This window comes from Papio anubis, chromosome 19 (genome assembly GCF_008728515.1).
Source record: "Papio anubis isolate 15944 chromosome 19, Panubis1.0, whole genome shotgun sequence".
In the NCBI taxonomy this organism is placed as follows: domain Eukaryota; kingdom Metazoa; phylum Chordata; class Mammalia; order Primates; family Cercopithecidae; genus Papio; species Papio anubis.
The window spans coordinates 42,027,771-42,051,556 of NC_044994.1; the positions used below are offsets into that span (position 1 = coordinate 42,027,771).

General features: G+C 45.0%; 1 protein-coding gene across 4 annotated transcripts in view; it reads right to left on the reverse strand.

Moving 5' to 3' along the window:
• MYO5B (myosin VB) overlaps positions 1–23,786 on the reverse strand; it is a 380,074-nt gene that overhangs the window by 165,639 nt on the left and 190,649 nt on the right. For all 4 annotated transcript variants that reach the window (XM_017951725.3, XM_017951726.3, XM_009192713.4 and 1 more), the window contains exons 5-8: positions 17,629–17,785; positions 8,937–9,080; positions 7,094–7,175; positions 1,423–1,530 (exon numbers count right to left, since the gene is read on the reverse strand). In XM_017951725.3, coding sequence (XP_017807214.2) covers positions 1,423–1,530; positions 7,094–7,175; positions 8,937–9,080; positions 17,629–17,785 — 491 coding nt within the window. The remainder of the gene's footprint in view (positions 1–1,422; positions 1,531–7,093; positions 7,176–8,936; positions 9,081–17,628; positions 17,786–23,786) is intronic.

The window sequence follows — 23,786 nt, forward strand, 5'->3', positions numbered from 1 at the left end:
TTCTGGTCCTCCATAGTTATCATGATTTATCAGGGAGTCCAGAAACCTCCAGGTGAGCTCCAGCTCTCTGTCCTCAGGCCTGTCTCCCCATCAGCAGTGGCTTCTGAGCAGTTCTGGCACCCTACACCTTGGGACACCTGCAGCCTGCTTGTACAAACCAGTTCTGGCCTGCATCCTATGGGCAAGTTTCTTCATCACATCCTCTTCAAAGTGAACTAAAGCTCCGCTGGGGTGGAGGCCTCTCCTATCTTTATTGGCTATTCTCCCCTACTCCACCACCACCCCCAGGGGTAGTAGCTGTTCTTTTGCACCTGCTACTTCTGGACCTTCTATAAAATCCTCATTTATCCTTTTTGTAGTCAATCACCTGCTACTGCTGTAGTTAACAATTGTTTATATTAATTTTTCTATTTTGGAATAACCAGTGTGGTTTGTGTCTCCTGATAGTTCATGGGTATAAAAGACAAACCCTATCTATGTACCAGTTTCCCAGAGAACTGACTGGCTCTGGCAGCATGGTAAGTAAGGGTCTGGTTGCCTCCCCATAGAGAGGTTAGAGTGTGCCCTGTTTGGCCATGTTTTATTTGGACATTGGCTAGAACTTCCCTGACCTCCAAAGAATCTAACATGCTGCTCTGGGTTAGTTACGTGGCTCAGAAGCCAAACGTTATATCTCTTTCAGAGAAGGGGCTGGGGAAGACACAAGCGCCATCCTGAGCCACTTGGGGTTTCAGGATGACTTCTCAAGCTTTCCTTTTTCTGGCTGCAGGTCCCAGGAATTTAACACTTCAAATTCCCAACTGAGAAAGGCTTACCTTCTACTTTACCGCTTCTCCCCCAAAAGTGGCAGGGGAGCATGGCAATTTCCTCCAGTCCTACTGTCCCCTTCTGCCCCTGAAGGACAGAGAACTTGTTTGAAGGATTCCAATGCTAAAGCTCTATATGGAAACAGAGCTGACAGAATTAACGCTGTATGTGTGATGCAGCTGCCAGACCTTCACAGCCTGCTTCCAACTCTGATTTCATGCTGTGGTGCACAGGTGCACTGGGTGAGCGCAACGTTGTGTTCTTCCTGCTAGAGCACACTGAACCCAGACCACAGCATGAGAAGACATGGCTACACTTGCTTTACCTCCATTGGTTCCAACAGCCTGCACGAGTGGAAAGGGATACTGTACAGTGCCTGGGAGAGGGACTCTCATAACCTTATTTTTTAAAAAGGCAATGAAGCTCCAAATTTTAAGTTCTAGAGCCTGAGGGTTGGGATGGGTAAGAAAGTAAGATGATATTCACTAGGGGCAAGAAGGCATCTCCCATTAGCTCCTGCAGGTTGCTGGCAAGCACAGTGGGACATCACCTTGCATTCTACCCTCTGTGCCATCAGCCCTTGGGGCCTGCTTCCCCAACTCAGAAGCTCCTTACCAAGGAGTGTGAAGGCTTGTCGAGTCTTCTCAAAGTCCTCAGCATCGTCCACACCCTCGATGGAAGTGTCTCCTCCCTGTGATGTATAGAAAAAGTCCTCCGCACTTGCTGTTGGGGGCGAGGAAATAAGGCATGAGGCACTGGAGGACACTTCATCCCACAGATCGTGGCACATGAAGATTCTATTCTGTTAGCATGCTATCCCAGACCAAATGTTAGGCCCAGCTGGATGTGAAACTCTTTAAAATAGTCTTTATCCACAATGGCAAATGGGAGAGAAAACTGAATAGTACAAGAAAAATTATAGGACACTGACAGAAATGTGCTGCTTTATGTAAAATTGGCATGGGAAACATATGTTAACACAAAAGGCATATACGTCACAGACAGTTCCATTTAATAGGATTCATCACAGATTCGTTGTTTTTAAAAAGATCTGATAAAAGTAAAATGTATTCCCATCCTAGAAACAGACTTTCATGACTTACATAATCTCAGTCTGACAAGCTCATTTGACAAATGAGGATATGTGCCCGAGGTGCCAGTTTTTTTGTTCATTTGTTTTACAAAGTTGGGCACACCTGAACTCTCTGGGTACACGCACAAATGCAGGTTGATACCCTTACATGTTCGCTGTCATCCCCCAGCTTAATTCTTCTTCAGTCAGGTCTCTGGGAACAGCCTAGGGGACAGCTGGTAAGGAGGGGCCCAGATGGTGTCTTAAAATTCAGAGCCAAGCTTAGAAGAGGACACAAATGCAACAAGCCCTGGGTAGTATCTGCCCTACAGAGAGGACGGCAGAATTAGCTCTTAGGAGGAAGCAGGGCTTATAAGTGAGCATTTAAGGCCACAGTTGCATGTAATCAAAGTTACCCTTAAAAACTACTTAAATCTTTCACAAGATATAGTATCTTGTGTGGTGATCCTGCCTGGTACTATCCTGCCTGGCACTTCATGTTCTAAGTGTATAACGTTTGGTTTTGACAGGATGTCAAAAGGAGACACTGACCGATTTCCCTCTTTCCTGAAAACCCTAAATTCTTTTCCCTGGACCTGAGCATGCAGGGCTGAAACACATGAGTTAAAGGTGCTGAGGTGCAGCTTCACCGCAGCTCCCACTGCTCCTTCAACACCTGTCCTTCCAATTTGATCCCAAGAATTTCTGAAGTCTCTTTCCTTTCCCCACCCTGATTGCCATTGCCTTTCAGCTCCATTGTCAGAACTGTTGAAAAAGACACTACTCCAGTCTCTCTGCTTCTGCACCCGTCCCTTTAAATCCACCCCAAAATGCTAGTAAGTCTGATCATATCACCCCTATCTGCTTAAAAAGCCCTTTGAGAGGTCCCACTGCTCACAAAGCCAAGGTCAATACCCCAGGACAGCCCCTGGCCCTTTTGTGAAGTGGCCACCGCATACCTCCAGACTCATGGCTTATTCCTTCCCCATCTCTATGTTCCAGATATGCCAGTTTCCTTATTATCATGCATCAGCTCTCCCCTCTGTCCATGCTTTCAATGGTCTCTGCCTACGTCTCCTCCCTCACCTCTTCCCATTTCCCACTTTGCATCCTATGCTCCAAGCCATACTGAGCTTTGCCCATTCCTCCAGTCCATTATGCATACATGACCAGGCCCAGCCAAGGAGAGAGAGAACTCAACCCTAGACCCCAGTCTGACTACACAACCTGAACTATAACCACCAGGTGACCCTACCCACAGGCACAAATAATCAGAACATCAGTTGTACTCTATGAGTGAAGGTTTCCTGGAGGAGTAACAAATTCTGAGGACCAGTGGCCAAGGTACTTGAACGGAGAGAGGAAGGACTCCAGCTCACTCACAGCCTCAGCAGAAGCACATTTTAATGAGGAAAACCACATCCGATCTTTGCAGAAGATAGCATTTTAGCTCTTTCTTACCTAAGCATGCAGAAAGCACCAGCACAGAGCAATACAACAGTTTCAAAGGCTTAATAAAAGTGCCAACTATTTTTTCCCTTTACATGCACCTTTCAAAGTATCTCATTTGATTATTTTTACAGTGTCCACCTGAAGAAGACTGTCTATATTATTTACTCCCATTTTTCAGAAAGACAAACTGAGTAACCTGGGGTTTAAGGGGTGCCCAGGGTCACCCACGGTTTGGTCAGGCCTGGGAGTTCATTACTTGATTACCCTATTGTAGAAAAATGACAATTTATCTATGGCATCTCATGATTTTGCCACAAATACAAACTAACTCATCAGCCAAACACATCAGAAAGAGTCACCTGAGACTCCAAAGGAGGAGACTAGACTTCCATATTGGAGGGAAGGCATTTTCAGCATCTTTCCAAAACCTTTCATTGTCAACAGCCAAGGCCCTACTGCCTGATGTTGCTATGAATGAGACAGACACCCCACCTTCCCAGGTCCCAGTTCCCAAACTCAGGCCCAGCTGGGCAACTTCCTCAGGCTGAGGCTTGTCACTGCAGGGGCCACCTGGGTCAGTTACAGCATTTTCTACTAAATGATGTGAAACCAATCAAAATGATCATCTTTCCATATGCATTAAGGTCTGCAATCAACCCAGTCACATCACTCTCTAGACCCTCTTAATAAGATACATCCAAACAGGACTCAGTCTTCTCCCTACCTGCTTGGCCTTCCTGGATCTCAGCCCTCCTTTCAGGCCCATAAAGCTGAACACGGACTATCCCATCCCAAAGCAACTTCTCTCATCCTCCAGTTTAGGTCTCTCTCTTTACCAAGAATTCCCAAGGAGAAATGTACCACAAACCTCCCATTAACTAGTTCAACAGGCAGAGACTGGATCAGGCAGTCAACAGAACACAGAGGAGAATGTGAATCCAGTGATTAGAGCACCGGAGCACTAAGGCCATGGTCATGGGCTTGCACATCACCTGGGGAGGCTATGCTCTGACCTATGCAAGGCCAGAGAGGTTGTTTATAAAACTATCCACACAACCATGGAAATGAAAAAGAAGAAAAGGAATTTACTTCTTATCCCCCAAAGGCTGTATTTAAGGGAAAATGGGCCCATTACAACTGGATGTACCACCAGAAATTGGTGTATATGGAACACAGAGATGGGGAGGAAATAAGCGGTGAGTGGAAGGTAGGGGGCAGCTACTTCACAAAAGGGCCAGGAGGTTATTCTAGGGTATTGACTTTGGCCTGTATGGTTTTTACCGTCATTTATTCACACCTTAACAAATTATTCATTGAACTTAAAAAAAAATTTCTTAAGGTCATTTTAAATGCAATAGCCCACCAACAATGGGGCAGAAGAAGAATGCGGACAACTGGATGCAAATCTGCACCCTCCATTGTCAGACACATGCACAAAATTTACGCCAAGCCAAGGGGTCTTGCAGAGACTTGTGTGCATTTGATTTGCATGTTTTGGGTTAAGAAGAGAAGGAGGATACGAAGCAGGTCCAAATATTCACTTAGAGCCCTTGGCTAGTCCATGTATTTGCTGTTTTCAGCTACTCAACCAGGGTTATCAGTGAACCTAAATGCCAAGCTTCAGGGCCCACAGCCAATCCACCCATGAGGCCAAGGACAGCCTGACACCAGAGCACAAGCACTCATCAAAGGCTCTTGTTTCACTCCAAAATATTCTCAGAGGGCACATGAAAGTGAAAGAGTGGGAAAAAAAACTGATCAAATTGGGTAGCTTTCAAGCACTGCAGCCTGGGGGACCCATGCACCTTGCAGAGGCAGGGAATAAGGGGAAATCATGTTTAACCTCAATACGACTCATGTAACTGAAAAAGAAATTTAGGAGGATTTCTTCCCCATTACACCTTAGAATTATAATTGGGACAAGTGATCCAAATCATCCAGATGGGTCTTGCCAGTATTTGTTAATTCTCTATAAAACTCACCTGAGGGAAAACAAATTCATCTCCTGCAAGTTGGCCCTGAAAAGCCCTGCGAGGCCTATGTTCTGCTCTGGGAAGGAAAGAGGAGAATGGCAGTGGCCCCTAACGTGGATGCATACCCGGCTGCATGAGACTGACAGCCACCGTCAGAGCCACAGGCTCCAGCTCAGGACAGTGTGCAAAGAGTGCTCAGCACCTGTTCTGCATAGCAGGGAACACACACTCTGTGTCCTCAAGGATTTTATCATGTTTATCATGTTCCTGGGAAAATCAGACTTGCAAGCACTGACCAGCTAGAGAATAGGACAAAACTAGCAATGGACGTCAGCCAGAGTTTTCTCCCTGGGGTCCCAATTTAAATATTACTTCCCAGGGGTAGCCTCCCAGCCCTCCTCTGCTTCCTTCAGCACAGCCCTTAGCACTCTGTATCATAATTGACATGCTAAGCAGGGTAGGACCCACAACTGTTTTGCTCAATGCTGTATCCCTGGGGCCTAACATGGCCTGAAGAGAGTTTGATGAACAAATGAAAGAATTATTGCTAAGTTGCATGGTACAAGCATTGAAGATACAGGGATTCATAAGCAAGTAAGAGTTATGAGGACAGACTTGTGCTGAAACCACTTGATGGATTTCAGCTACTGGGAACACAGGTGGGTCTGGTGCTGGACCCTTACGATGGCCAGGACTTGGATCACGAACAGCAAGCCTCAGAAGTCTGTTTCTTGCACAGCTGCACAAAGACCAACTACCCTGTTTAGACACCCAGATCTTCATACCATCTGCTAGTATTAGACTTCCCCACATGCCCCCAAAACACAGACAGCAGGACAGGGACAGGAAGTGTGGCAGATGCCAAGACGGGGCTGGACCCGAGGCTTGCCCTCTTTACACACACGTGCCTGAAGACTCAGCAGCAAAAATCAGTCGTTACTCCATGAGGCCCCACAGAGAAGGGCCAAAGGCTCCAGACCCAAGCAGAGCTGCTCTGTGGTTTGGAGTCAGGAACTAAAGCCTGCTCACTGCTCTGCTGGCTCCACATCAACAGCCTCAAAGCAAATGAAACTTGCTAACACCCCTCAGGAAGCAGCAGGAGTGGAAACAAAGGGTGGTGCTCATCTGATGGGGATGATGACGAGGTGCCTTATCCCCTCGGCCTCTGTGGAGAGGCACTTTGGGTTGCTCCATCTCTCTCCCTCCAGTGAGGATGTGCTAGAAGCTTCCATGCCAGTCCAGGAGAGATCAGACAGCCTGGCAGTCCATAGTCTCACGTGCCGAAGCCCCCTCTTTTCCTCTGTGGCCATGCTCTACTGCATCCATATGGCTCTAGAGCCACCCCCACTGTATCCCTGCTTTATCCTTACCCCTTTCTCTTTGCCTCAATCCTTAACTATGAGTTAAAACAGGCTGGTTATGATTATATGATGCATATTACTTTTATATCTAGATTATTATGGCTGGGACACATCTCCAATGATGTTTGAAGTGTAAACGTATCTTGCAAAATAATAAAGCATGAAAAGAATTCCATGCCATGCAAAACATTGCTCCACCCCGGCCTCTTATCCTCTCATACACTTTCTGTGCGAAGTGGACTGGGTACAATTAACCCTCTTTTACTAACTGGTCAGTGAAATTTAGGGAGGCCTAGGGGTTATGGCCACATAAGAGGCAAGAGCTGAGACAAGAAGCCATGACGGAGGGCTTTGAGCAGAGCCCCTAACTGTGCACCCATTGGAGCCGTAGCCCACCCCTGAAGATAGGCATGCACCTGTTGACTTACTTAGCGCAAGCTCTTTAAATTCTGGAAGACCAGCAGCAGCACACAGCTGGTAAAAGATGTGGTAATTCCGCTCGTCATCTGCCTGGAGGAGGAAGAAGTGAAGCAGTTTTAGGGCAGTGACTTCTAAGATCGTTCCCTCTGCCACTGTAATCCCAGGGTGCTCCAGGTGGTGGAGGCTGAGCCCCCCACTCTTCCCAGTGTTTTCCTCCACACCTCTGCCACCTTCAATTCCCACTTCCCGACTTTCTATTCACTTTTATGGGGCCTTCGTCCAACCTGAGGATTTATACCTCTTGACTTATGCAAAAACATGTATACATTTTCTTTTTTCCTTCTATATAGGACATCATTGCTCTTCACGAATGGTGAGTCAATCAACAAATACTTATTCAGTCTTCTGTGCTGCTTGGCTGATGTCCCATAAATTGTCAGTTCCCTTCTGTGAGCTCCCATTCTCCTCTGGGAGGCTCAGAGATAAGTGGAAGCTGTGCTTGCCCATCAGGTCAGGCTGGGCAGACAGGAAAGGCCCATGAGTGAGGCAGGATGTCGGGGGAACACCTGCAGCTGCACTGGCCTTACACTGGTAGTGTGAGTGTGGGGGTGGGGATTCAGGAGGCCTGAGCAAAGAGAGCTAAGGAAGAAGGAAGCTCCAAGGGTGTCCAGGAAAAAGCCATGAGCAACACATCGGACCCATACCCAACCCAGCAAGCTGCTTCCTTGGCTGTGGTGTAAAGCAGGATGGCGGGATTATCAAGCCAACCTGTGAGGTGCAGAGAAAACACAGGCAAAAGCATGGGGAGCTGGTTAAAAAATTCATTAGATGTTTGCTAAGCATCAGCATGGAGATGTCACCAAGAAACAAACAGCTGAGGCGATTCTGAGGTCTCCTTAAAGGCAGCTAAAACATGAGGACCAGGAAGCCATTTAACCCAAGGCAAGAGTCTGCCACAGACTCAAACCAGGACCTGAACCATCATCTTGGTTCAGTAATAGGAGGGCAAAGGGAGCTGGAGGAGGACTTTTGTCAGTGTTATGAGTTGCACAAACCCCACCAAAGTCAGGGTGGAGGAGGAAAAGGATTACAAAGAGGCAAAGAGTAGCTGGCAGGAGGAAATTAAAGGTAACCAAACAACAGTGAAGAATCAAGTCAGGTGAAAAGTGGGATATCTGGGAATTGAACAATGAGAACACATGGATATAGAGAGGGGAACATCACACACTGGGGCCTGTCATGGGGTGGGGGGTTAGGGGAGGGATAGCATTAGGAGAAATACCTAATGTAGATAATGGGTTGATGGGTGCAGCAAACCACCACGGCACGTGTATACCGATGTGACAAACCTGTACATTCTGCACTTGTATCCCAGAACTTAAAGTATAATTTAAAAAGAAAAAAAAGTGGGACATCCACTTATTTGAAAAGAAAACAAAGTAGGTAGCCAAGTATAATCTATTTTTTAAAATCTACTAAATAAGGAAGTTCTCAGGAAACCTAAAACTCAGACTCTGTATTTATGAAATTCCCCTGGTAAGACTTTAAAATCCATGAGGAAAAGGTCTGTCTTGTCCTTTACTGTATCTTTGGTGTCTAGGACAGGGCTAACACATAACAGGCATTCAATGTTTGTTGACTGAATCTAAAAACAGTACTGTATAAAGGTTTTTGAGATCTAATCCCTATATCATCTGAATGAACACTTCCTGATAAAAGATAAGAACAAGTACATTCAATTCCAGGCTCACAAAATGAGATTCTCTTTGGGCCCAGGGAGTGCGGCAGGGAGCAGAAGTGAGGTAATTGTCCACGAGAACAACACAAAAGGGCTCAAGTCCTCCCACTCACCTGGAAGACCACTCTGGACTTCTCCAAGAGGTAGGTCCTCATGTTGGCCCCGATGATGTGGTACCTTTTGTCAAAGCCAATCTGGATGTACTTGCCAAAACGGCTGCTGTTGTCATTGCGGGTGGTCTTAGCATTTCCGATGGCCTACACAGACCAGACAAACAAAGGTATGAAAAAAAGGGCTTTCTTGATTTCAGGATTGTATGTTTGTGGCACCATGTGTCCCCTTTCTCTTCCTTACTTACAGAAACCCTCTGTTCTTGGGATGACAATGAGCTGAGCTAAAAAACAAAAGAAAAACTTGCAACAAAAGAAAAACTTGAAACATCCAGAGGATGGCCAATGAGAGTAATGAGTTCATTGGTAGGCTCTTCAAAGGGGACTACTCAGGTGCAATGGAAGGTGCATCCCACTGTCCCTCTTCTTCCTCCTCCTTTCTTCCCTGGAATGCACATGTGATGGCACCAGCTATAGCAGTTATCTTGGAACCATGAGGAAAAGGCCTAAAGAATCACAGAGACCTTAGCTGTGACATTCTTGAGCCACTAAAACAATGCCAGTGCCTACTAACTCTGAACTTTCTGGAAAAAACAAACCTTCCTGTGCTTAACACACTTTGATCAGTTCTACATGAGTAGGCAGTCAAATGTCACTCCCAATTGATAAATACCTTCCTAGCAACAGGCCACAAATTGACACTCTCCTTCCCACCTCAGGAAGCCATCATCCCTCTTGGTATTTCTTCTGCAGCATCAGGGTTACAGTTCAAAACACTAGATGATAATTTTTTAAAATGAGTGACTATGGGACTAATTTTATCGTGTGAAGATTTGCTTTCTATAAAACACCATGTTGTCAATGCATTGGTAAAGAATACATTAATATTTAATCCCTTTCACATGCTTACATTTTTAGGTGGCTGAAACACTTGAAAAACATCTGCTGTAACTTCTCAGTGGTCTAGAAAATTTGAGGCACAAAGAAATTGAAAGAAAAGCCCAAATCCCAACCTACCCCTCAAGTCCTGCCAAGCCCAATCCGAGTGGAAGAACTATTAGTGTCTCCTGACATCCCAAAACCACGATGCCCTGCAGCCATCTATTATTGACAAGGCTGGCAGAATAGTGAAAAGCAAAAGGTCACAAAGGTGACCTATAACTAATGCTCCTGAAAACATGCCATTGAGTCTTGTTACTGAACAACTGTTCCTGTTACTATGAGTAGAGGGAGGCGCTGAGTTATACAACCACCCACTCACAGAAATCTAGGCCTAGCTCTGCACGAGGAAAGCCACTGAGTCCAGTACTGGCCAGCACTCAGCACCCTCCAAGTATAGAGGATGCCAAGTTCCAAATGGGTCAAACCGTCCCTATTTCTCTCCTACTGCCATAGCCTTAGCCTACAACATTGTCACCTCTTTCCTGAACAACTTCAGTGGGCTCTCAATGGTCTGCCTGGTCCCACCTCCCATCTTCCACCTGCTGTCAAATCTCCACTCAATTGCCACAGTGCCAGGGTGATTCCTCCAGAATGTAAAACTATTATACTCCCTATATAAAATGCTTCAATGGCTTCCACTGCCCTCTGAGATAAAACTTTCAAATCCTCAGCATGGGCCTATGTGCTTGGCAGGACCCGATCCATCCCTGCCTCTGCTCTTGCCCTTGGTCCCAGCTTCTAACAATCCTAACTCCCTTTTTCTTTCTCCAAAGGCCTATGCTCTCTCTGCCCTCACCCAAGCTTCCCATATGCAGTTCCCTCTTTTCCCACGGCTCCCTGCATCTAGCTGACTCATCTTCCTTCAGTCTCAGCATCTATGTCCCTTCTTCAGGCAAGCAGGCCTTCCCTGATCCCAAGGCTAGGGGAGCACCTCCTGCCATATGCCTTTCCAGGCCCTGCATTTTCCTCTTTTTCCCCTTATCCCATATGCAGTTAACCCTCTGTGCTCACGAGGGCAAAGATTATACATCTGCTTCAGCACAGGTTCTCTAGCACTCAGCACACGGTAAGCACTCAAAAATATTTAAGTGAAAGAGTAAATGAACCTGGGTTTCAGTTTTTCTCTTGTGAAATGTCAGTATTGGACTCCTTGTCCTCATAGGTAACTTGCCACTGCAGAGTCCTGCAAACACTAGTTGGAGTCACAATGTACACTTTTTACTTTAGCGTTTAAAGTGTATAAAGCAACCTATACATCACAGACACAGTATATACCTCTGGAAGGAAGTGTAGGGGGAGAAAGTACAACCTTGGTATGTTGGATTGCTCTGAAGGGCATCGTAGTGTTTGGAACGTGTCCAAGGTCAGGGCAAGGCCAGAGCCTGGCCAGCCTGATGTAACTCTCAAGACACTTAATTGGAGGAGTTTATGTCATCAGCTCCAACCAAAGGGATGGGGACTCACGCTCCTGGCACCCACCAACCTTGTCATCTCAACAGAGGCCTCAGTGTATCTACTTTCCTTCCACAAAAAGAGTCTCAGGCTTCAAGGCCTCACAGGACAATGGCAGACTGCCAGACTTCAGTAAGACACTTTCTGCTTGGAAAATGGAAAAGGAGGCTATATTTCCTAAAACGTTGGTAAAAAGCATTTCCCAGACCTTCAACATAAGCCAGGCCCTGGGCTGGGCCCCTTAAAATCTAAACATTTAATGCTGCCAAGAACCCTACAAGATAGGCATTACTAACTTTCATCACACTTATGGGAAAACTTAGGTTTAGCAAGGTCAAGTCACATGCTCCAGGTCACATGCTAGGAAGTGACAACCCCAAGAGAGAAATTCAGATATACCTGAGTCCAAAGTCTGTGTTCCTTCTACCTACACAGCGTCACAGCACTCCTCCAGATTCTGTCTCCTCCAAACCACTCACCCCAGACAGGAAGTCACCACACATACAGGCAACTTCTCACAGCTCAAATAGCCAAATCAAATCAAAGGATAAAGAAAGATATTAATCCTCACATCTCTTTTTATGTAAAAGCAGGGAGAAGCCTCTCAGAAGATGCTAGAAAACCAACTCATTACTATGAAACCTAGTAAATAAAGCATTAAACATCTACTTTCCAGTGTGAACTCTATCTCAGGGCAATTAAGTAGTTGGTGAGGGGATGTTTCCCTGCATAGATTTATTCCAGCTAATACATGCAGGAGGAGTAACAGAATGAGAGTATCACAGCATTTTGTAACTGCTGATGAATAGATCTAGGCATAATCAATAGCTGCTCATATCACAAAAACACAGCCAGATTTTTCTGTGCCTCCTAATGCAAGCCCAAGTACCACATCTTAAGGATTCCTGTTAAAAAAAAACAAAACAAACCAAAACAAAACAAAAACTAAAGAAGCCTCTAAATTTTACTATTCCTTTACAGGAAATGAAGTGGACAAAGGCACATGTTAAACAACGTCATACAGATGTAATCAGCAAAGGTCAGTTGGTGGAAGATTCTAAAGGAGAAGTTCATTTCAACAAATAAGTTTTAATTTCAAAATTTTAATTTTTCTAAATTTCTTAATTTCTAAAATAGCAATAAGACCTTTTACCATATCTGAGATCATTCCTTGTGATAGCTTAGGAAAACTTCGCCCGAGGTCTGAAGATCATTGCCAAAAGATTGGCCCTCCTTACTTTACTAGGCTACTTTGCAAAGTGATATGATAGATCTAAAAGTACTAGAACAACCATTCTGAAGGAAAATCGGGTATATCTAGTAAAACTGAACATGCATGCACCTAACAAATCAGGAATTCTACTTCTAGGTGTTACCTAGAGAAATTCTCACATAATTCAAGTGGGCAAGAATGTTCCATTCAGACTATATTTAATAATTAAAAAAGAAATACAAACCAGATGTTCACCAGTAGGGAAAACATAAATAAAATGTGGTATATTCACATAATCAGATGCTATAAAGCTGTTAAAAGTAATAAACTAGAACACAGCTCATGGCTTAATAAAAAAATGTAAAGTGAAAAGTTGCAAAATGATTGATGGACTATGATACCAAGTACATATGGTATAACAATCTTTTTGATGCATACAGAAACACACAGTGAAATAAAAATGGACTGAAATAATTTCAATGTAATTGGATTGCACAATAAAGAGGTATCAAACAGTAAGAAAACATAGATAAGGAGCAACAACAACCATGCCTCAGTATGGGAAAAGCTCTAAGAAGTGGAAAATTGAAGTGGATCTTAAAGTGAGCAGAATTCTGACAGTGGGAAAAAAGAAGACATTTTATAAATACAGTGTGGACAAAGGGACAGGGTTATGCTACAAAATCAACAAGTTTGAAGTGGCTAAAGTATATTGATACATGAAAGAACACAGGAGATAATATTGGTAAGGTGTGTTGGGGGCAGATTCTTATAAAAATCGGTTGACAGTGTCTGGCTTTCTTCTTTGCCCTAAAAAGTATGAACCCTTAGCCAGGTGCTGGTAAGCCAGCACTTAGAAACGCCGCGGTGGGTGGATCGCTTGAGCCCAGGAGTTTGAGACCACCCTGGGCAATGTGGCAAGACCCTGTCTCTACAAGAAAAACAAAAGTTAGCTGGGCATGGTGGTGCATGTTTAGCAGTCCCAGCTACTCTGGAGGCTGAGGTAGGAGGATCACTGGAGCCCAGGAGGAAGAGGCTGCAGTGATCATGTTCATGCCATTGCACTTCAGCCTGGGTGACAAAGCAAGGTCCTGTCTTTTGAAAAAAAAAAACAAAAAAACAAAAAAACCCCAGCAAATCCTGAAAATAACATATCTGGTCTTAGTTATCATTTTTGCTGGCTTTACTGTAGCCTCCTTTTTCTTTCTTTCTTTCTTTTTTTTTTTTTTTTGAGATGAAGTTCCCCTCTTGTTGCCCAGGCTGGAGTGCAATGGCACGATCTCATCTAGCCTCCTTTCTTTCTCCCAGGATAGGGGCATTCTCTGTGGCTCTCAGAGTTGTCTGCCTGCAAACTCCAGTCACCCCGAGAAATGATGTGATGTCTCTGGACTAGACTTGGGTTCTGCTCCTCCTCTAACAGTCTCTTGATTACCAATGTTCTTTTAATCAGTGCAGACTTGTGAACAAATCACTCCTGGAATGCTGACAACCTCTTAAACAGAACAGGGTCAGAGAGTGCTGGTGGTGACAATAAATCATCCCAGTGCATCCCAACCAATTTCAATTCATCCTCAAGTCGCCTTTAATTCCAACAACTGCCACTTAGCGTAGACCACTGGGATATCCGCCTCCTCAGACCTTCAACTCTTGGTCTCTCCAGGAGGTGTCTGCAGCTGCTGGGCAGTGGATGCAATGAGACGATGCCATGACCATAACCGATTGCTTTGTCAGGAGGTGCCATCCTTCCCTAGGACGGGGCAGAGCAATCAATCAGTAATCAGCTGTCTGTCCCCTGATTAAGACATGCTCTGTGCTGGTTATAGCACTCTGAGCAACCACAAAACTGACTGGGCTTCCTGATACAAGGTCCCAGCTAGACTCAGCTTCTGAAAAGTCGTGTTTTCAGACTTTGGAAATGCAAAAGCCTCTTTCTCTGCTTGGCAACAATCTTTCTAATCCTACTCAGAGTTCTTCCTGGCTATAATTCTTCCTTTCATGTTCATAGCCAAGACTTCTCTCAAACATAACACTTAATGACAGCTCAAGGGACAGTCTCTAGGATGGCAAAATTCTCCATTTGACAGAAGAAACCATCAGGATTTACTCACGTAATTTCCAAAGTACTAATTTGCACAATGCAGAAAATTAATGTTTTGAGCTCAAACCACTGTAGCATTTATTTACATGACCATGTAAGATTAAGCTGGTTCACGTACACACTCCTACTTCAGACCTTAGCAACTGAAGCACGTTGAGCATATGTCTGTATGTGCATGTTGCTTTTCATCTCTGCCATATCAAAGCACCCTGTTTCCCTACAGCCTAGCAGCCTATTCAGGCTACAATGGGTATTCCAAAAGTTAGATAATGTCAGACCACTGTGATTTAAAAAGCACTCAAACAGATACTTTCACACCCACATTCACAGCAGCACTATGCTCAATAGCCAAAAGGTAGAAGAATAAACAAAATGTGGTATGACCATGCAACGAAATACCGTCCGGCTTTAAAAAGGAACAAAATACGAATATATGCCAACACATGATTGAACCTTGATAACATTATGCTAAGTGAAATAAGCCAGACACAAAAGGACTAGTGTATGATTCCACTTGTAGGGGGTACCTAGAATAGGCAAATTCAGAGATTACCAGCGGCTGGAGGAAGGGAGAATGGAGAGTTACTGTTTAATGGGTAAAGAATTTCTATTTGGGATGACAAAAAAATTCTGGAAATAGATGGTGGTGATGGATGTACAAACATTGTGAATGTACCAAATGCCACTAAATTGTACACTTAAAATGGTTAAAATGGTAAACTTTATGCTATGTGTATTTTATGACAAAATTATAAAAAATTTCCCCATGTCTCATATATGTTTACTAATGTGGTGATCTGCCTTCACTAAATTTCCAACATGACTAATAATAACTATTTTGTTCAGTCTCTGGAGTTCAAAGAGGTTTCTTGCCTTTCGTTTTGCCCAGAATAACTACTCTATTTCTAAAAGAAGTAGTACACTGTGTCTCTGATATCCTACTGCCTAAAAAATGGACAGAATCTTGAAACTCGGTCAAAGGAGAGATCCTGCTTTCACACTCTCATTTGAGGTGGAACATGAGGTTAATTGTGGAGCGGCTGTCTTAGCCGTTCAATATAGGCATAGTCCATGGTCTAAGGAGGCCGAGGCCATAGTCCACAAATGGCTTCTGACCTGGGCCATGGCCATGCCTCAGTTTGGGGCTCAGACTAAATGCTGGAGTAAATATGCTACCAATGAAATGTTAGAAAAGAAAGAGTCAAATTATGGTAAAGCCATTTATTAACACATGTTTGCAGCCAATAAGATAGTTCATAAAAAGTTGAACAATATGGGGACAAGGCTTATGCTATAATAGTAAAAAAAGCTGGAAGAAAACATACCAAAATGTTGGATGATTATCAGCAGGCTGTAGTATTAAAGGGGATTATTTCCTTTCATTCTTTCCTATTTTCCAGTGAGCCCTTCCTATCTTTTCTGATTTTGTAATAGGTCAATGGTTCTCCAAGTGTGGTACCCAGATGGGCAACACTAACATCACCTAGGAACTTGTGAGAAATGCAAATTTGGGGGGTCCCTCCAAGACTCCTTCTGAATCAGAAACTCTGGAGTGGGGTCCAGCAATGTGCACTTTACCAAGCCTTACAGGCAATTCTCAGGCACCCTCAAGTTTGAGAAGCACTGTTATGGAATAAAAGGTTTTTTTCATCTGTTTGTTTAGTACAAATGCCTTCAACTGTATTCACCATTTCCCAAATCATATAAGAACAAATACTGAAACTTGCTTTTGAAAAATTCTTAGTGAACAGGTTGTATCTTATTACTTAGCAGAGAATTAAAGTCCTCCAGATAATGCAACTCTGGAGGCAGAAGACTTTGCCTGGATAATCAATGAACCCCTACGAATCAAGACTCAATTTACTCCTGCACTTGGTAAAGGAAGAGAGAAAGAGGGGACTAGGGAAGGTCCAGGCAGGTTCTTGTTTCCCTAAGCTCCAAAATCGTCTGAAAGACCAAACCCCATGGTGACTTGTATCTTAGTCGATGGGGCTCAGGGCTCCGCATGGAAGCCTGATGCTATCTTGGCAGCTTGCGGCTCAACTGATGTCTTCTTACTATTGTAGGTGATGATAGAAGGGAACTGTCCAATTAGAGATGGACTAGACAGACATGAAACAAAGGGACTGCCCAGGGCTGGCAGAAGGGCCTGCTCCTACCAACTGTAACCAAGACAATATCAAAGAGCTTTAGCGTCAAAGGTGGGGAATGAAAGCTGGCCCAGGGACTATGAGGCCATTTCATTCTACTCCATCAAAATAATAAAGGTTTCGTAGAGAAAAGGGGGAAAAAGAGACAGCATTCTGATCCTAAAGCATGCTTAGTTATTGCAAGATCTAGTCTTTAGCAAACTTCTCTGGCCTATAGTTGTGTTGACTGCTCTGAGCCCACCCTAGCCCAGCCCCTATCATGAAGACTGAGGAGTGAAGACACAGACGGGGCCTGCCCTGGCCAATTCATGCCATCACAGGGAACTGTTTTCTGAGGAGCTTCAACAGATGCTAGGTTATCACGTACCTTTTGGCTTTACCTCTCCGCTTAAAAGACAAGATGCCCAAATACTGTGGGTTGAAAAATATTCTATCTAGTCTTCCCCATCCCCCATGAAAATTGCCTTTCTGATCCAGCAGGCCCTCAAAGCTTCTAAGAGTTTTGGTGGAGCACCGATTTCTGATACGTGATGTCAGCAGGGAAGGGGACAGCAACAGAGGTGGAGGAGGTGGGGAGGGATGGTCACTGTCACTACAACATTCAGCAGAGTCAAGGGACACGGAGAATATGAGGACGCTGTACCCAGTACTAGGAACCTAAAGACACAACCAGGTCAACATCCAGAGTTTTAGAGGCACCTTGGTAACTTTTCCTCCACAGTGGACAGAGGGCTCTCAGGGAGAGGCGTGAAGGCTGCCACCCAGGCTTGACACCCAGCAGTCTTGCTGCCAGTGGGAGGAGTTCCAGCCAGGAAGGCCAGGGCACCTGGAAGGCTTTACCTCCATGATGGGACTGGATGCCAGCACCTTCTCTTCGATGTTGGTTTCACTGGCCGAGCCACCAACGGTGGCAAAATAGCGCATAGCATACTTGGCTGACACCGTCTTCCCAGCTCCAGACTCCCCACTGACTATGATGGACTGATTCTTCTCATCTCTGGAAGGAAAAAAGCTCTGGTAAGTCACTGGCCATGGAAAGGCTCTGCTGCCATCCAGGGACTCTGTCTGACAAGGGCCTGAGCCTCACCGGGAGCATCTCTCCCACTTTAACGGATAAACGCAGAGGAACAGTGTAGAAATAGTCTGCCCTCCCCGACACCTGCACACATCCTGAAAGTGGGAGGAAGAAAGCAATTCTACCAGGGCACATACCTTCATTTACGGTCTAGAGCAAGAGTGGTACAAACAACTGGCCACTCTCCCGAGTTCCCTCTGGGTGCAGTGCCCTTAGATCGTTCCCTTACACACATCCTTTAAGAATTCACAAGCACACATAGACCAGGCGCGGTGGCTCACACCTGTAATTCCAGCACTTTGGGAGGCAGAGGCGGTGAGTCACAAGGTCAGGAGATCGAGGCCATCCTGGCTAACATGGTGAAACCCTGTCTCTACTGGAGGGGGAAACAAAACAAAACAAAACAAAAAAACCCACACACACGAAATTAACTGGGCATGGTGGCATGCACCTGTAGTCCCAGCTACTTGGGAGGCTGAGGCAAGAGGATCGCTTGAATCTAGGAAGCAGAGGTTGCAGTGAGCTGAGATCATGCCACTGCACTCCAGCCTGGGCAACAGAGCAAAACTTCGTCTCAAAAAAAAAAAAAAAAAAAAAAAAAAAAGAATTCACAAGCACACACTTTCAGTTATATCATCTCCCCTTTGTTTCTCTAACATTCCCATCTGTGTCACTGTACACATTACAATTTCTTCAAAAACACAGATCTTTTCTTCTCCTCCTGCATTTGAGCCTAGCAAGCCAGCAGACACAGTTTTGAACATTTTTGTTCATATAGGTAGGTCACAAAGGGTGTGCTATTAGCCACCAGGGTAATCTTGCCTCAAATTTCTAAGAACTTTGATAAAACTATCAATTTCAATAAGTGGAATCTGAGTCAGAACAGAGGGCAGAAAGAAGATACTCTACATCAGATAGGAACACCTCTGTTTATCCCTTTAGAACAGGTGGTAGGAAGACAGACAAGCAATGGAAAGAACAGCTCAGTGGGTATCCAAGGAACATGGATGTCCCTAGCAAGCCATAGAAGCTGGTATAAGGAGGGCCAGGCTGGTGCCAAGAGACCCAAGTTCTAAACCTGTCTTCATTTGGAAAAGAGGGGGGTTAGATTAGATGTATGCTCAAAAGCAGGGAGTAAGGAAAAATGTTTGGGCCACAGTTTTGGGAAATGGTTTGTAAGGGCTATATTCCACCACCCACCTCCGATTCACAAACCCATTGTCAAGAGGTCAGGCACTCTGCTTTCACTCCCCAGTGTCTGTAACCGTGCCTGGCACAAAGTACAAACTCAATATATATCACTAAACCAGAAGCAACTTAGCTCTCAACTAATCTAACTCCCTTCTTTTCTAAATGAAGACAGGTTTAGAACTTGGGTCCCCTGGCATCAGCCTGGCCCTCTTTACACCAGCTCCCATGGCTTCCTAGGCAGAGTGGGCTAGAAAAGAACAGAGAAGCACCACAGGGGCCTGCCCCGCCTTGCTAACTGTCAACATGAGTAGGCTGTAGCTTATTGGCACAGGTGAATGAATGTCAGCTTCTCTTCTGATCAGGGCTAACAGATGGAAATGTGGTGCGATGATAGAAGGGAACGGTCCAATTAGAGATGACCTAGACAGAAAAGAAGCAGGCTGGAGGTGGGAGCCGAAGACAGAGTCATGAGGTAGCTGACATGAAAAAATCCTTTGCCATGAGCTGCTCTTCAAGGTCAGCAAGAAGTGCCCCAGCTCACACAAACGGTTGGTTAGCAATGGGGACGGACCTGAGTGGATGTGGGTGTCTAGTAGACACTGTTGAGAGGACAAAGCTGGAAAAAATGTATCTTTCAAATATGATACACAACCAACTACTTGAAAATGTATGTTGAATCCTATCCAGTATTTGGGGACTGGAACTATCACTGTCTCTCTGAGATCCCTTGTAGTTCTAGGACATGATTGTAGTCAGAGCATCTCCTTGCTGCTGTGAAATCTCGACATTGAAAGGCAGCCTCTAAAGCAGCCTGAGGATGTTTGTATCGCCTCTTCTTTTATTTTATAACACATCCCTAAACCTGGAGCATAATGACAGGTGTCACCTCTAATCTTAGTATCTTCATTATCAAGTCCTTAGAGAACTGCTCAAAGCACAACCATCCCAGGCAACTAAGAACATCACAAGTTTGGTGTTGTACCTCTGAAAAAGAGAAGTCTGATACCATCTTTAAAACTTCCTGGGTATCTGCAATAAACAGAACTAGATTATAGCAGCCACACCCAAAAGTGTAGTTATGTCCCAAATTTGTGTGTTTAGCCCCAGATAAATGGATAAGTTTAGAATGTGTCTAAGCCTTGATCATCATCAAAGAACCAGTTAGAATGCAGAAGTATATACTATCTCGAGTACTTAATAAGGATCCCAGGGAAGCAACACACAGATGCCAGGAGGGAATGAATCTCATCAGTGGAGGAGGGGAGATGGGTAAGCGCTGCCGGGCTCCTGCGTCAACACAGCACACACAGGACGATGGACTACAAGGAGACCCAGGTGACAGGTTACACTCGGCAAAGACAAATGAGGCACACACCAGCGATGCTTGTCACTGTTCACCTATGGTGTCAATAAGGGAATTCCCCTGCATATCACTGGGGAGTGACTGGAAAGTCATGCCCTTTTCAGGAAAGAGCAACTCATACAAGACATGGGGAAAAAGTGGGCTTTTCCTGGGGGGTGAGTGGCCAGGAATCAAAAAGGGGGAGTAGGTCACGTGACAAGTGTCAAGAATTCAAAAAGAAGGAATCAAGGCAACAGAACAGTAAAACTGGCAGGATGCAAAAGGCAAATTTTGGTGTTCTGATGAAAATGGACACACATGGCTAATAAATTATCAAGAGTTATTAAAAAAAAAAAAACCCAAGTTTAAAAAACCTTTACACTTGAGGCTCTTCTGGGAAACAAGTCTTGGAAATCACCAATAGTGCTCATTCTGCCTAACTTCACGGATGTTAGATCTGATGCTGACATGTAGGCTAAAGTCAGATAAACTCACTTCTTAGAACAACAAACACCATTCAACAGCTTCCCTAATTCAGAGGTAAAATGTCTGGGAAAATTGATGATTTTTACTTAGCTTTATTACACTTCTTTTGCACATACTAGGCACTCCCCTCCCTAGCCTAGGGTAGGGCTGGGCATGTGCCTGTAGTCCCAGGTATTCAGGAGGCTGAGGCGGGAGGATCACATGAGTCCATGAGTTCAAAGGCTATGATAAGCTATGATCGCACCACTGGGCAACAGAGCAAGACTTCAACTCTTAAAAAAATAGAGCAGGGCTAGGTACACATTCGGCATATACACACTATTCTGTAACAGCCCGCAAAGTGCAGCGTGCAGCAGCTCTCCGACTGTGTTCTATGTATGTATCCAGTGTCCTGGAGCGGGAACCCCAAAAATGGACATTAAAGACAGACTTGAATTTGAACCTCGGTTGCACCACTGATTAGCTGTCTGACTTTGGACAAAGTAGTTAACTTATTTGACCTTCAGATTATCTCAGTTCAGTCTGTTAGAACTCTGATCCCTGAAGCTCAAGCTCTTCTAAGTAGTCACCATGATTAAGATACCTAGGTCTCTAATTCATTCCAATACTCCTGCCAGATTAAACTGCTAAAGCACAGTTTTAATCGTGTTTTTCCCACTCAAAAAAAGTTAAATAACTACTCATTGCTTACCAAATCAAGTCTAAGCTTTTTAGCTGAGCATGTAAACCCTTCCACAGTGCATAACCCTAATGCTAAAACCCTTGATAAGTATGGGGTTTTGTGAAAAGGACCCTGGGATTGTAATCTAAAGGATCTGTCCTGAGTTCTGGTTCTGCTGCCAACAAACTCTTGGTAAGTCACTTACACACATTATAGAGAATACCTCCCCATATTATATATTTGCTGCAAGACTGTGAGATGATCTCTACATGTTTTTGTTTGTTTTTCGATACAGGATCTCACTCTGTCACCCAGGCTGGAGTACAGTGGCACAATCACAGCTTACTGCAGCCTCAACTTCCTGGGCTCTGGCAATCCTCCAACCACAGCTTCCCAAGTAGCTGGTATTATAGGCATAGGCCACCACATCTGGCTAATTTTTCTACTTTTTGTGGGGATGGGGTTTTGCCATGTTGCTCAGGCTGGTCTTGAACTCCTGAGCTCAATCTGCCCACCCTGGCCTCCCAAAGTGCTAGAATTACAGGTATGAGTCACCGCCCAGCCTATATTTCTTATAAGATGATGGTATCAAGGTTCAGCCCAACAGGACTACTTGTCTTTGATGACCACACACTTTCCCACCACTGCCATTTCTGGTATTCCTTCTACCTGAGGTAACCTACAATATATATGCTTCGATGCAGTCCTGTCCATGTCTAATGCCTGGACAGTCTGCCCTGAGTGCCCACCCAGGCATCCCAGAAGGCAATTATTTCCCCACCTTGTAAAGTCCCCCATTACTTGCTTTTCCTCTTCTTAAGACCTTGTCATATTTTGTCTTCTTTTGAAGTCAGTCCCGGTGAGGTCATTTCACTTGCTCTATGACTTTGGGTGGCTTCTGTTTTCTGGCCCTCCATCTTTTCATCTCTAAAGTAAAAGGCTGTGACCTGGACTTCCCAAGTGATACTGCCTACCTTTGACATTTGATGATCCTCTAACTAAAATCCTAACAGGAAGTAGGGGTAGGGAAAAGCTTAGTTTCAAACTGTGGCTATTTAGGGCTCATTAAGGGGGAGATGTTTAGAAGTACAAAATCTGACCCAATGTCCTTCAAAAATATAACCTATGTATGGCTCCATCCATTCACCCCAGTGACTTGGCTGCCAACTTGCATCGATCTGCTTTTCAATAAAGCCACCTCTCCTGAGCCCAGTGAAATTCCTTTCATTTAGAAGAAGTAAACCATTGGCAAGGAATGTAGTACTCAGCCACGATTCAGGTCCACACAGTCTTGAGAAAGTTAAACAGCAAAAGGCCCTTGAAGGACTCAGACAAGAATACTGGAGCCTGAGGTAAGAAACTCAGCCATTCTGCAGCTTCCAGGCAAAAGACCCCACAACCAACACATCCACATACACACCACCTCCCCAGTTCACACTGGCCCCCTTCTGTGACACCTGAGAGGCAAGACTTAGCTTCTGCTAAACTACCCTAACTCCTCCTAGAAGTTTCCCACCAAACCACTGCAGTGCTTTAGGCTGATGAGCAAGATCAAGTCCTTCCTCCCCATTTCTGGGTGGGGCCACCTGGTAGAAAGGGTGAGGCAGGCGGCTGGCAGGGCACCTGAGGTCACTCTGCTCAAAGGAGGGGCCTGCTGATCAGCCAGGGAGGTACCCAGGGAGCTCCATTTTGAGAAATCCCACTAAGTGTTATCTTGTTCGGGTTTCCTGAGGGGCGTAATTTGTTACCCGTGGTCTCCCAATTAGCTATACGTACACAGAACCCACAGGGCAGCACCACTCAAAGCATCTCAGAGATGACGAAGCATCCCCAGGAAAGCTCCAGAGGCTTCACTCCCCAGCAACCAGCTTGGCTGTGACCAGTGAGGCCAAGTGTCCCACTGGAGACTTGGGTGGCACCTGTGGTATCCTTCCTCCTCAAACACTAGGTTCTATCAGCCACACTCAGTTCACACGTCACTAAATGAGGGCTCGCTATGGGCAGGCTCTGTGCTTTCACCTTGAATTCCCAGGGCTCCTGGCATCCAAGCCTATCCCTGGCACTTCCTCTATGTAAGTGGCACCAGTATCTACTCATTCACTCCAGTCAGAAACCTAAGAGTCACTAGGGATTTCTCCATTTCCCTCAAGCCCTACATCAGCACATCCTGTTGAACTTCTCTCCAGGGTGTAGTCTGTTTCCTCCTCTGTACCTTTTAGTCCACACCATCATCATCTCTGGCA